We start from the raw sequence: 14,825 nt of genomic DNA on the forward strand, positions 1-14,825 counted from the left end.
AATGCCATCTGAGCAAGAGAAGGCCAGGCATGGCCTCAGCATCACAATGAGTCATCAGGGTCTTAGCGGGCCGGTGACGATTTGAAAGACAGCAGGCAAGTTCCCGTGGCCAGGCGGGAAAGCCACGACCCTGACGGAACCTTGACCACAGCAAAAGCACAGTGTGTAAGGAGAGAACTCGGAGCCCCTGGCGTCTTCTTTACCCTCCTGACTGAGGACAAGTTCATGAACAAGTCTAAATTCCCCTGCAGAATTGTGACAGACACCACCTCTCCAGGGGGAGCCATAAATCACAGCAGAAGATGGTTAGAGATTCTGGCAATCACTCAGATGTGACCAGCCTGGGCAGAGACACACATACACACACACACATACACACACACACATACACACACACAGACATATAGACACACAGACACATATACACAGACACACACATAAACACACACACACACACAGAGACTCACTCTCCGGCCCCCTGCCTGTTAGTTTCTGTGTGTATGCACACAGACATATAGACACACAGACACACATACACAGACGCACACACACAGACACACACATAGACACACACACACACACACACACACAACACACAGACTCACTCTCCTGCCCCCTGCCTGTTAGTTTCTGAAAGCACCTGGTTCAGGGTTTATAAGCCTTTTCTCATCCCGACAGGCAAAGGAAAGTTTGAACAGCGAAGTCTGAAAAACCTAGTATTAAATGGTGGGCTGTCTAGAGGGAAGCAACCAGTCATTTTTTTTTTAATGTATACATGTGTGTGTGTGTGTGTGTGTGTGTGTGTGTGTGTGTATCTGTGTCTGCGTGTGTGAAGGCCAGCAGTCAACCTCAGTTGCCATTCCTCAGGAACTGTTCAGCTAGTTTTTTGAAATATCTTTGGGTTTGAAGTTCAGCTCAACTGGCTGCCCAGCACGGCTCAAGGACCTGTCTGTCTGGGGTTATTATGAGCACGGCCATCAGACCTGCCATCTTACAATGGCTCCTAAAGACCAACCCAACTATCTCCTAGTCCCAGTGACCAAACGTGGTGCGCGGCAACACTTTACCAACCGAACTATTTCCTAGTCCCAACCAATCATTTTTTAAAATAATTCCCATTTTTTTTCTTCCATTCCATAAAGAAATGCACACACACACACACACACACACACAACACAAAAAAAAAAAAGATGTAGGACACCAAACATTAAAGTATTCTGTCTCCGGCAGCCGAGACCTCCCTTCCTCTGGCCCACCCCAGAGCAGACAGTCACCGAGAAACCAGAGCAAGAACTCACCAAGCAGGGCATTGTGGCCATTGTCGTCAGGCAGGAACCTCTTGTCCACTGCACACACCAGGAGGTGGTCGGGCAGGCTGGGAGACTTGGCCCCGACGAGGAGGAAGCCTGCGGGCACCTCGATGGGCTCTTTGGAAATGGAGACAAGACGCAGGTCCTTCCCAGCCTGGCAGAAGCCTGGAAGGAAGAGACAGGGCTCACACACGGTCCTGAGACACCCCAAAGCCAAGGGCCTGGGGGGTCACAGGAGCACCAAACAACACCCTCGCCTCTGGGTTAGGGCTTGATGTTAATTACATCTGACACAAGACAAAACCCTCCCAAGGTGAGGGTTGTCTCATCTCTCACCTACTATACTTTATGGGGCTGCAGAATGGGTACATTCGGGAGGGGGCCCGGAGCCGTGCCTCCTCAGCTTCCCCTGTGGGAACGTGAGGTCCGTGGCAGAACCAACCGCTCTACACCCCCTTGAACCTTCGAATTGTAAAACTTTTAAATATATTTCCTTTTAAATATAGCTCCCTGCCTGAACGTCCTGCTCAGCCGCCCGCGGCTCCCCCGGCAGCATGCATCTCAGTCCTAAGCCTTCACCACACTGCTTCCCCTGCGGTTTCCAATCTCCCCCAAATAAACCTCGGTCGCCTCCTATCTAAGTCCTACCAATCCTCTAAAACCCAGAGGAAGGACACCCTTCTCCGGGAGGCGTCACCGACACTCTGCCCGCATCTGGAGTTCCCCTCAGCTCCCATGCTGCCAAGTTTGCCAGCCACAGCAGGGGGCCATAAAGCATCTGTCTCCCCAGATAACACCTCCCCCCACCCCGAGTTCTCATCTCTCATCTCTGAGCTTCCAGAACATGGGCTCGATAAGTTCATTGCTTATAACTATAGCCGTGATGGACAGGTCTTGGTAATGGGGTCTAAACTGTGAACCTGCAGGCCTCCCCAGGTCCAGAGCATGAGCTCTCGAGACCGTACTGGGACGCTGCTCTACCCAGCATGCCTTGCCTCTGTTCCTTGTCAGCTAAAAAGACACCACGGCCCCAGTTCCCAGACAATCCAGATACGGTCCTCTCACAGCCAAGAACTGACGGGCATGAGAAGTCATTCCTAACCTATTCCCAATCAAGTACACGGCAAAGTCAACTCCAGGAAGGAAAGTATATTCTAATTTCCAAACCACGGACCCAAAACCATGAAGATTGGGCTCCGGGGCCATTTTTACTACTTAGAGTGGCCCAGCGGCTGGGGCTGACTCTCAGCCTCCTGTAGCCTGTGTGGGGATGGGACACAGGCCCAGCTCACATCTCAGGGGAAGAGGAGGCTATGGCCCAGCTGTGGACTCAGGGGGGGGGGGTTACAGTGTCTTACCATCTGTGGTGCAGCAGCCTTCGGGAGGAGGGGGCAGCTGGTAGGCATTTGAAGGGCTACTGGGTTCTAACCCTCCTTCTCCCTCATCCTCTTCTTCCTCATTGTCCACCCGGCCACCACCTGCACATGGGAGAGAAGAGTGATGGACTGTAAGGAAGCTGCTGTGGGGCCTTGGAAGCCTCCTCCAGGGCCTTTTCCCTCCACTGGAGCTGTAGGCTCAACAAAGACATGGGACCTGGGGAGCTCATCACACAAAGGAGGCGTGCACCCCTCTAGGAAGCACTCAGTCAACCCTGCTGCTCGGTAACTCAGTGGTCCTTAGCAACACTTGGAAGCCGGGCATTCGGATCCTTCTGTCCTGGAAGGAAACGCGAAGGCTCTCTCAGGGAGGATGAGTCCCCAAGACCGAGGTGCACACAGACTCAGGCTCAAGTTCACTTCCCTTCCAGCCACGACAGCTGCCTATGTCTGCCCAGGCGTGGGGGGGGTTGCTATGGATACCGAAGCTCGCTAAGAGGCTTGAACATGAAGCCTTGACACGGTCCAGTAGGCGTTCCAAAAACCTTCGCGTGAGACCGTGACACACGTAGTCCCTGTTACAGATAAGGAACCTGGGGCTGAGATGGAGTCGCTGGCCCTTAGCTGTTCAACAGCCTGTAGCTGAGCCTGTGGGCCCGCAGGTGGCCCTGGTGTTCTCGCAAACGGAAGTAGCATGCACGGCCTCCATATTGCATACGGGAGCTGCTGATCTATACGTGAGTGTTCATCCAAAGAATGCATATATTCATTGCTGGAAATGCAAACACACACACACACTCACGTGCATGCACATTCCAGAAAATTCTAGAATAAGGCCAGGCATGCTGTGGCTTTTAGGAAAGGAAGAACAGCAAATGAGGAACTGGAGGAGGGAGGGGGGAAAGCCTTGGCCATGAGCACCTCCCCTCGATGTGCTTAGCACTGTCTTCCCGGGCTCCCGGAGGACTCTGCTCTCATTGGTCTAGCACCCAGCAAGGTTCTCAGTGCAGGGGCCATGCTGAGGAGAGAGCCGCCCCACCGTTCAGGCCTTACCCACTGTTGGGGAAAGCAGGAGGGTCCCAAAAATTAACTTGTTTCAAAGGTGCTGACATTTAGTCCTTCCAATGTCTTCTCTCATAGCGTTTTGGGTAAAAATACTTCTCAGTGTGTCTTTAAATTTCAAGTACTAAACAGCACGAAGATTTCCTCGTGGAAGGGTCATTGTAACGGCCTTAAATACACGGCAGCGAGACATGGCTGTCTCCTCGCTTTTTGCTTCCCTGTCTCTTGCTGCTGACTTGTTTTACATCTCCCTACTGTTCTCGTACTTCTCCCTAACTTCGCCTCCCTCCATCCGAAGGTTTTAAGTTGACAAATAAACTATGCATAATGGAAAAGCCTAGACCACAGCTCCAGCAAGTCAAGTTTCAGGACTTAGATGGCCGCTGCCTGTGTGGCCACAGGACAGTCAATCACCCTCTCTGTGCAAAATGAGCTGGTTACAAGGTAAGCCCTAAGGTCACTGTGAGTCGTGATGTTCTAGGAAATGTGGCGCCTCCGAGTAGCACCGGGTTTTCCACCTGTGATTTCGCTGTACAACCTACTGGGGGCATAACTTGACCAGGACCAACACCTTGAGGAGGAAATAACAACTCTGCCCTTCTTGGTGCCCTGGACCTTGTGGGTGCAAAGGATCAATACCAAGTGGCGGGAAAGCCATGGAGAGATTACACAAGATGAGCGCAGAGTAAAAGGAGTGATCCCAGAAGCTCATCTCCTCGGCGTCTTCCTGTGCTTACAGTAGGCACAGTTTGTCCCCTCCAGGGGGTCTCATGGTCCCCGGCCAGTCTCCAGTCACTGGCACCAGAGCAGATGGCACAGTCCACACGGGGCTCTGCAGAGACCCAGAGAGCGGCACAGACACCAGCCTTGGAGTGGACATTCACACAAGATTCCCCAACAGCTAAAACAAACGTCCCCAAAGCCAGAGCCGTGGATCGGCCCCTCGGTTCACAGGGACCGGGCTGCGCATTATTCTGCTAAGCCCAACGAACAGACATTCCAGCACACTTAGAAAGAAACAACAGAAGAGGGTCTTAAGCCACAGAGAGCCAAAGGGCTCAGACTGCTGGCAGGGTTAAAGGTCAAAGGGTCTGTGGCAGACTTTCCGGACTTTGATGGGCTCCTCAGCCAGCACAGGCCCCGGAGCAGACTAAACAGACATGTTTACAGAGGTCTCCTGGCAGGGTTAGAGTTTTCAAGTGGTCTTAGACAAAACCATCAGGGTTGAGGGGTTAGTGAGGTAATAATAAAACACAAATCCAAGCACCCCCTCAGCCCCCCTGATGACAGGCACATGAGGCTATTCACTCCAGTGTTTACGATCAATTCTCCTTTCTTGCCATGAGACGCACCTTGTGGGCATTCTGAGCAGGCAGGATTATAGGAATTTACCTGCATCCTGTTTAAAGACTAAATTTATGAGGCCTAGGGCTGGTGCAGTCATCTGCCGTGTGGACTGTTCTCTTAAAAACTCAGCATTGTGCAAAAGGATTTTTCCCCTAAAGCGGGGAGTGGGAAAGAGCCCCAATTCAAAGAACAAAGCTATAATAAGGCCCCTGCTAAATTACCCCCACAAATACATAAAATGTGACCAGATCCCCAGGAGTTTAGTGTCCCGGCACCCTGGTCATAAGCATCATCAACAATGTTATTATCTGAGGAAGGCCAGCCATCAGATAAGAGACCCCGACAAGAGACAGACAGACAAAACAAGATGGGGGCCCCCCAAATGCCTGTCTGCTCCAAGGTTTATGATGCAGAAGATATGGCCCAAGCTTAGTGCTTGGTTTATGGTGACATGTAACAAGCCCAAAGGTCTCCCTCGCCCACCGACCCCCTCAGGCTGACTTCGGCACTGGACAAACAAAATCCCAGGAGATGGTGCTGGGTTATTTGCTGAGCGGACAGGAAAAAGTGTAGAGGGGCTGGGTCAAGTCGGCCCAGGAACTCAAAGGCTGAGAGGAAGCTCAGAGGCAGAGCATTAACTAATTCGTAGGAACTCCTGGGTCCTGGGCAGCACAGTCAGGGCGGGGGTGGGGTGAGGTGGGGTGGGGATCACTGGAAAATAGCAAGGGCTCATCAAAGAGGAGACCCTGAGAAGGTGGGCAGCCTAGGGAAATCTTTAACAGCGGGAGAGGGCAACTTGGGGGAGCCCCAAGGGCTTCCTGCTGCTCTCTGTTTCCCAGATGATCAGCTGTACACTCATCCCCCCCCCGCCACCCCCCACCCCCCCATGTCCGTCCCACCCTGACAGCCTACATCGGAAGTACAATTCTGCTACCCCTCAACATCTCCAAATCACAGCAGGCCTCAGCATTAGCAGGTGAACAGATGGTAGATTCTAGGATGCTACCCAAGTATTCGAAATCATCATCATGATTGCTGCTGCTGTTAATTTGCCATTGGCAAGGCTTGTTGACCCAGTACGTAGTTAAGGATAGCCCTGGAACTCGTATTTCACCGAAGCCTTGTGGTCTGGTCAAAACTGGGATCAATAAAAGAGTCTCTGATAACGTCTTGGCTCCCAGTGAAGTCACGGTGACCCGATGCCAGAAAACATTGGCGCTCTCTTAATGATTATCACAGAATTTCATGTTTTCCTAATTGATAGTGCTGAGCAAATCTAGTTTCTCTTAGACCCAAGCCCCGGGTTGGCTAGGTCTTTATCTGTGCCATTTGCAAGGTTAATTTACTAAGGAAGCCAGAAAATGACTCGCATTGTCCTCTCTGCAAAATAAGGGCTAGCAGGCATCCATACACTCAGCAGATTACCTTAAGACAGGCACCCCACACACAGCCCCCTGAAGCCTAACAGGGTGCAAACCTGGTGGACGTGTTTTCTTTCTTGTTTAATGGTGTTTTTCTACTTTAAAATCATGACCTTCCTACTTCAAAAACTACTGACATGTGTGTGGAATTTTAAGCAAAAAGCATGAACTTACAAATAAAAGAAACATTCTAAAACAGTAGCTGTTTCATCCTGTAGATTACGTCAGGCTTACTCGACATGAAAACACACACTTTTTTAAAAAATGTATTTATTTTTATTTTCTGTGCATTGGTGTTTTGCTTGCATGTCTGTCTGTCTGTCTGTGTGAGGGTGTTGGATCCTGGAGTCACATTTGTGAGTTTCCATGCGGGTGCTAGGCATCGAACCTCGGCCATCTGGGAAAGCAGTGTTCCATCTCCAGCCTACACTCACGATTAGATAAGGAAATTCCCAAGTCATCCCCATACCTATAATATAACTCTTGATACATGCAAAATCCATAAAGGCTTACTCTTTTTTTTTTTTTTTTTTTTATTTCTAGGGGGTTCTTACACCTGTTACCACACAGAAACAACCTCTCAACGATTTTGCTCACAGCAGGAAAAGAAAACACACAGCCGAGGAGGGTCAAACATGTTCAAATCCCTTCCTCACCAAAGCTAAAATGGCAAGCCCTCTAATCAGAGTATAAATAACAGTTTCAGGAGGGTCACGCACACACTCTCCCTGCCTCCTACGAGTCCAAGATTAATTTTTTTGTTGTTGTTGTATTTTCTGGCCTGTCCTTACTTTTAAACAAATAAAAATCTGTGTGCAACTTTCATTCCTTTTTTTTTTTTTTTTTTTTTTTTTTTGCTAGATTCTAGATTTCCTAAATGGAGAAGAGAGAGAGAGAGAGAGAGAGAGAGAGAGAGAGAGAGAAACGAAAACTTCAGGCTTACGCTGCTCACGTCAGAAAACACACACACACATATCAACATAAGAAATGCATGTTTCTTACCTTCTAAGGAGGCCAGCTGCTGCTCAGCCTCCAAATACAGCTGGGAGAAGATGGGCCGGGGCACGAGCGTGTTGGAGCGCAGGGATGCCTCGATGGAATTGTGGAGGACCTCTTCAAACCGCGCGCTCTTCAGCTGTCCCGCATAGGAATTGCCCATCTCCGAAGCACAGAGAGGACGGAGTCTTCTGGTTAAAATGGCATTTCAGTTCTTCCGAGAAGGGCTGCCTCCACACCAAGCCCAGCGAGGAGGTAAACGGAGAAGCAGCAGCAGCCAGCGGCAGGAAGGGAAGGGTTGCGGCCTCTGCTCAGCCCCGGACAGGAGAGGGCGGCTCTCCGCGGCTCCTGCCAGGCAATTACAGGAAGTTATATAAGTAACAGCCCCCCACTGATCCTGCACTCACAAGCAGAGCCCACCGCCTCTCAGAATATTCCACCAGGAAGAGCCTCTTCGGCTTTCCTGATTTCCCAGAGGTGGGATCCTGCCTCCTAGGGTCCCGAGGCAAAAGACACAACTTTTTCCACACGTGGCCATTCACATCTATGACAGCATCAGAGCACAAACCTGGGTTTTAGGATTACAGGAGGCACACACCTCCAAAAGCAAGCTTAGCTTGCTCCATCACAACCTATGTGTGGGTTACAACCCCTTTGGGGTCAAACACCCTTTCACCAGGGTTGCTTAAGACCATTGGAAAACACAGATATTTATACTATGATTCATAACTCTAGCAAAATTAGTTGTGAAATAGCAACGAAAATAATTTTATGGTTGGGGGGGGTCACCGTAACATGAGGAACTGTATTAAAGGGCATTAGCAGCATTAGCAAGGTTGAGAACCACTGTGTTAGACTGTATTTTAGCTTATTAAACGTCTCTATCACATAGACAATGCAGAACAACCCCAGGACCCCTGCCCCAAGACAATCACCCTCATTTTATCAGTCGCAACTTCATAACTAATCCACACACCGAAGCAGACAACTCATTGGTGTTTTAGTATCTTCACCACTTTGTGCATCTGTTACATGATTGATCTGGCGTGTCCATCATCCCCAGAGGGAAGTCTCAGAGCTGTCACTCCCTAACCCTGCAATGAAGTTATGCTCTGTCGCTGGAGAGGTCCCCCCTTGTTCTGTTGGCTGCATGCGTGGAAGCCTGGACAGGAAGCCTCAGCCAACAGCTTCTCCACTTAGCACGGTAACTCCAAGATACAAACGCATCATGATATGAATCAGCAGTGCGCTGCCACTGGGATTTGTTTGGGTTTTGTTCGTTGGCAGTCTTGAGGGTCAAACCCACGGCCACTGACTCCTGGACCAGCCCTGCCGTGGTGACATTCTGATGTGGTTTTTGCAAACTAAATTCTCTTCAGAACTTTGGGCGGGGAGGGATGGGGACTCTATTCACAGTTATAATTGTAATTATTTCACTTGACATATACTCGTGCCTCTTATAAATGCTTTTAAAATCACCTGAACGGCTGTATGACATCTCGCTGATGGAAAACAGAGGTACTTCATTTCTCTGAGTTGTACTTAGAGTTAAACTTCTATTATTGGTACTTTCCAAGCATAAGCATCCAATGTCCCACAACCTCCTGACCATTTCCATTCCTCGGCTCTTCCATTAATGTTGGCTTTGGGTTTATAGTTCCTTCTTCCCACTTTCTCTTAATTTCATGTGTTGCATTCCTTCTAACTCCTCTAAAGTAATTACTTGTTCGTGTGACGTCAGCAATAGGAACTCGTGAGCACTTCTTTGCTTTGGCATTTAAATTAACCATAAAGTCAGTCAGCCAATCTCTTCTTCCATACACACACACACACACACACACACACACACACACACACACACACACAGGGTCTGGAGTAGCCCAAGCTTCCCTTGAGCTTGCTCTGCAGCCAAGGATGGCCTTGAACTCTTGAACCTCCTGCTTCCACTTCCCGATGGCTGGGATGACAGGTGTACACCACTCTGCCCAGCTTTCTCATTTTTTTTCTGGATAGCTTGTAGCCTCCATTTTGGTTCCCTCTGTCTTTGCTCCAACGCTTATCAAAGAGTGCTTAATTTCTAAATAATCAAAACGGGGGTGGGGGGGGGCCTTACATTACTAACTAAATTCTAATTAAGGCTAGTCTTTAGACGCTCTGCTTTTTGAACTTCTTAAAGATCTCTTTCTGACTGGTGCCTGAGGAACGCAAGAATGCCGCACACAGCAGTGAACACACGAGCCCTGTCTGTCCACGTGCGAGAGATGTAAGGAAGCAGGTCACATGACTCCTTTCTTGTATGTCCTGGCTTTTCTTGTCTAGTATAAAATAACTGAGGCGTCACAGACTAAGCCCTGGGCAGCAGTTCCTGGCTCCGCCTGTAACAGCACACACACCAGTCGGGAACTCCGGTCACCACTCAGCAAAACCCGGCCCAACACTTTTTGTCTTAAGACGCGTCCAGTTAAATCCCCCTATTCCTTGCTCCCTCCGTGGTGGCAGATCAGATGTCACTCTAAGATGTCACTGTGGGACTGAAAAGGCTCCAGTTCCCACCTGAGGGGGAATGAATGGTGTGTGTGTGTGTGGGGGGGTGTTTCCTGGGGGAGGGGGGGCAACAGCCTTCCTCTGCCAGCCCAGTCAATGGAGCCCATTAACCACTTCCTGCCTGTGGCAACAATTACCGCCCACAGGCCCCTCCACCAGGGGAATGGCCTAAGAATAATTCAGGAACTCACCCCAACAAAGGGAAAGTGCTCCAGAGTGGAGAGGACACCCCAAAAGACCTCGGAAGGGGTCTTGGTCTCCAGTCCACCAGCAGCTTTGCTTTGTTCTTTTATCTGTCTCATACTTCAAGACATTCACGAGAGGGTTGGGCCATCCTTGGGGGGCCTCGTAGAGGTCTCAATTCAGGGTTAGATTCACACGGGGCAGGGGGGCTCTTAATTAATTCTTAATTAATGTAGTTCTTAATTCCGGGTGGCCCACCTAAGCTGCCACCATTAATAACATCACAAACGCCTCCTGCCCTGTCTGAACAAAGCCAGGCACACAGGAGGAACTTTCTATCGGCACACGGGTTCGAAGCCTTGCAAACCCATTTGCCTGGTGGTGCCAGACTGGCACCCAGAGCCCAGAAACTCTGCAGCCCAGGACCATTGACACCTAAGGTGAAGAGAAGAATAAAAAGGAAGAGGGAACACAGATCCTCCTCGGGGGTCATGCTCCAGGCTGCTCCCCTACTTCTCAGGAATGGTGACCATGAAATGGGCATTCCACTGCGAATTTTACTGCCCATGGATTGACGATGGAGGTACAGAGTCTGAGGAAGCCCTTGTTGAAAGGAAAGAAACAGGAGGGGGAATTCCAGGGAGGAAAGGGGTACATAATGGCAGAAGGGTGACAGCTGAGGAAAGTCCTTACGTTCAAGAAATGGCAACCTTGGGAGGGGGAGATCGGGTGGGCATAACCAGCATACATTTTATACATGTTTGAACGTGTCAAGGGGCATATTAAACTTTTCTTTTTTTTAAAAAAAATTTTTGCTCTGTTCTAAGCAATTAACATAGAATGAAAGTTTTTTCTGAATGGAAGACGAACATGACCACAAATTTCAAGACAGGCACGCATAAATCAGAGTGTTGGATTCTCCTCACATTGCAACGGTTACTGCTTGAAGGACACAAACTTCTTGGTATCTAGCAGAGACACAGGACGCTGGCGAGCAAGGTAAACACCATCATTCCCAGCATGGACTTCTGACCAGAACATGGTTTTTAGCATATGGAGCAACGTAACTCATGCACAAAACATCTGGATTCGTGGCTCAAAAATAACGGATCCATCTAATCAGTGATGTAGAAATAAAACCAACCAGCTGTTTTGACCATGCAGCAAACATACAATTTAAAAAAAAAAAAAATGTTCTCAGGGCCAGTGAGATAACTCCGTGGATAATGATGATTGCCACCAAGCCTAGGGCTTAAGTTCCATTCCTGGGGACCCACATGGCGGAAAGAGAAAACCAACTCCCTCAAGTTGTCCTCTAATGTCTGTGTACACACACACACACACACACACACACACACACACACACGCGCGCACTAAAGTAAATGGTTTTTTTTTTTTTTAAGTTTAATGTTCTCAAGCAAGGCTGTAAATTCCACTGCTTTTTAAAGGTCTCCTAGGGTCCAGGACTGAGGTCCTTCACTTCTGTCACATTCCACAGTGATGGAGTCATCGGCACACTGCCCCCACTCAGACAAATAACCCCACAGCCATCCTTTGCAGACAACCCTGATTACAGGCAGTGGGACACACACGGACACACACACACGGACACGGACACGGGGACCACCACACACGGACACACACGGACACGGACACACACACACACACACACACACACACACACACACACACACACACACACACAAAAAATGTTCTCTGATCAAAGTCCTCCCTTACCTTCTCTAACCTCCTCCTCCCACTAAAGTCTTTCTTCTTCCCAAGTCCCCTCCGACTTTCATGGTGTGTGTGTGTGTGTGTGTGTGTGTGTGTGTGTGTGTGTGTGTGTAATTATAAAAGAATATATTTTGGACCAGCTGCCAGTAGCTTATGCTTTTAACCTTAGCACTTCAGGAGGCAGAGGCAGGTGGATCTCTGTGAGTTCAAGGCCAACCTGGTCTACAGAGTGAGTTCCAGGACAGCCAAGGCTACATAGTGAGACTTTGCCTCAATAAAGAAAGGAAGAAATAGAGAGAGGGAGGGAGGGAGGGAGGGAGGGAGGGAGGGAGGAGGGAGGAAGGAAGGTTGGTTTTCTGTGAATACATAGTTTTCACTTCTATGCTATGGACACAATTGTTCAGCGTTATGCTTTACCTCTTTTTTTTTTTTTAAAGTACATAAAATACTACAGAAAGTTTAAAACTATAGTAAATGCTTACTGGGATGAAAGAGTTACCCGTATCCTCACTGCTGAAATCCAGTTACTGTTGACATTGGTCGTTCTAGAGTTTTCTATGCACAAGATTTTATTGACATTTATAAATAGCACTGAGTTTGGGGCTAGCCTGGTCTACGGAATGAGTTATAGGATAGCCAGGGATACACAGAGAAACCCTGTCACAAAACAACAAAGCTTAAAGAATCTTCTAAGTGAAAGGCCAGTTAGACCCTAGACCCTATGACCCTTATAAAACCATTATTCTCGGTTTTAAAGGGCTGGAGTGGCAAGGTAGCTCAGTGGTTAAGAGCACTGGCTGCTCTTCTGGAGGACCCGGCTCACAACTGTCTACAATTCCAGTTCCAGGGGATCTAAAACCCTCTTCTGGACTCTGCAGACACCAGGCACACATGTACACAGACATACCCGCAGGCAAATACCCACACACATAAAATAAAATAAATTTTAAAAAAAAGAAAGAGAGAGATTTTATCCTAAGCAAACACTGACATTTTAATATCTACAAGCGGGTAGCGATAGAGAAAGTATACAGCACTCCCTATCAGCAGGCGCTTTTGGCATCACAGCAGTGAGGACACCCTGGTAGATAAGACCGGAGAAGCGGTGTGGAGGAGATGACTAAATGTCAGGGCCCTTTGTGTTTTTCCTACTGGACCACAACCTGACAATGTGGGCACTTTCCACATACCACGGTAATGTTCTGCCTTCTAGACTGGTCATGGCCGTGACATCCCCCCTGCCAGCTAAGGAAGGGTTGAACTGGCCGGAGGGAAGCGTATGTGCCTTGTCAGAAGCCTCCACTTGACCATGAGAGCCAAAGGCCCAGACAAAAGAGCCTACTTCAAGATCAAACACTGGCATTTCAAAACTGCTCAATAGGGCAAGCCGGACGGCTCGGCAGGAAAAGGCCAGCAAGCCCGATGACCTGGGTTTGATCCCTAGGACCCACGTGGCAGAAGGAGAGAACTAACTCCCACAAGCTTTCATCTGCTCATGAGGGCCGTGGAACACACACACACACACACACACACACACACACACACACACACACACACACACGAGTAAATAAATGCAATTCACAACTTCTGCCCAGTGCCTCATGGACGGAAGTCAATGCCCCCAGAAGGCTTCCTTGGGCTAACGGTTCCCTCCCTGCCCTGTCGTCTGTCTGTCTGTCAGTCTCCCTGTAACCACAGATGCAAGGTTGCAGAGGGCCTCTGGAAGTCCCTCACTGTCCTGACACAGCAGAAGCCCAGCGGCCACATCACACAGCTGAGGGCGGTTTCTCCAGCACACTCTTCACCCCTCTGAATCTGAAGCCCCTCCCTGGCGGAAACTCAGTCAGTCGGTCAGGCAGAGTAGCAGCCACATCAGAACGCCAGCCATCCTCATCCGCTCACAGAAGCTGGGACGAAGCAAAGGACTTTCCTCACAGGCTCAGCTCAAAAGTGAGGAGGGCTGAGACGGGCAGATCGGTCATTTGAGAGTGTGAAAAAGATAGCATCCGGAAATGCTTGGTGTAAGACCTGTAGCGTGGTAATGCATTTCTCGTTAAATCAGAGCATGCCCATGTTTAAAGAATTCGAATTTCAGATCCTACTCAGCCAATGACAACCGGCCCAGCAGTCCATAGGTGACGTAAGAGAGAGAGAAATGTGCAGGGCCATCACAAAGGCTGCTGAGAAATTCTTTAACCTCAAAGCTCAAGACAAAAGTAGCCAAAGGATAAAGACCAAAACCACAGACAGAGTAAATCCTCCAATCAGCATTCTCAATGGGACGCTGTACTCAACGAAATGAGACCAGAAGGCTGCAGAACCTGGATACACAAAAACAAAAGTGGACTCTTCTAAATTGATTAAATCTGAATTTTTTTTTTTTTTTTTTTTTTTTTTTTCAAGACAGGGTTTCTCTGTGTAGCTTTGCGCCTTTCCTGGAACTCGCTTTGGAGACCAGGTTGGCCTGGAACTCACAGAGATCTGCCTGCCTCTGCCTCCTGAGTGCTGGGATTAAAGGCATGCACCACCACCGCCCGGCTTAAATCTGAAATTTAAGCTCTAGAAGAAGAGCCTGAAAGCAAAGTTGAAGTTAAGAAATCAGAGGACAGGGCCAGGTGGTGGTGGCGCACGCCTTTAATCCCAGCACTCAGGAGGCAGAGGCAGGCGGATCTGAGTTTGAGGCCAGCCTGGTCTACAGAGAGATTTCCAGGACAGCCAGGGGCTATACAGAGAAACCTTGTCAAAAGAAAGAAAGAAAGAAAGAAAGAAAGAAAGAAAGAAAGAAAGAAAGAAAGAAAGAAAGAAAGAAAGAAAGAAAGAAAGAAAGAAAGAAAACAAACCAAAGGATAGAA

General features: G+C 49.0%; 1 protein-coding gene across 1 annotated transcript in view; it reads right to left on the reverse strand.

The window, feature by feature from the left end:
• Greb1 (growth regulating estrogen receptor binding 1) overlaps positions 1-14,825 on the reverse strand; it is a 128,619-nt gene that overhangs the window by 60,655 nt on the left and 53,139 nt on the right. The window contains 3 exon segments of the mRNA XM_028877675.2: positions 1,299-1,475; positions 2,669-2,788; positions 7,519-7,860. Coding sequence (XP_028733508.1) covers positions 1,299-1,475; positions 2,669-2,788; positions 7,519-7,675 — 454 coding nt within the window. The 5' untranslated portion in view covers positions 7,676-7,860.

The sequence above is a fragment of the Peromyscus leucopus genome, chromosome 22 (assembly GCF_004664715.2).
Source record: "Peromyscus leucopus breed LL Stock chromosome 22, UCI_PerLeu_2.1, whole genome shotgun sequence".
NCBI lineage: Eukaryota > Metazoa > Chordata > Mammalia > Rodentia > Cricetidae > Peromyscus > Peromyscus leucopus.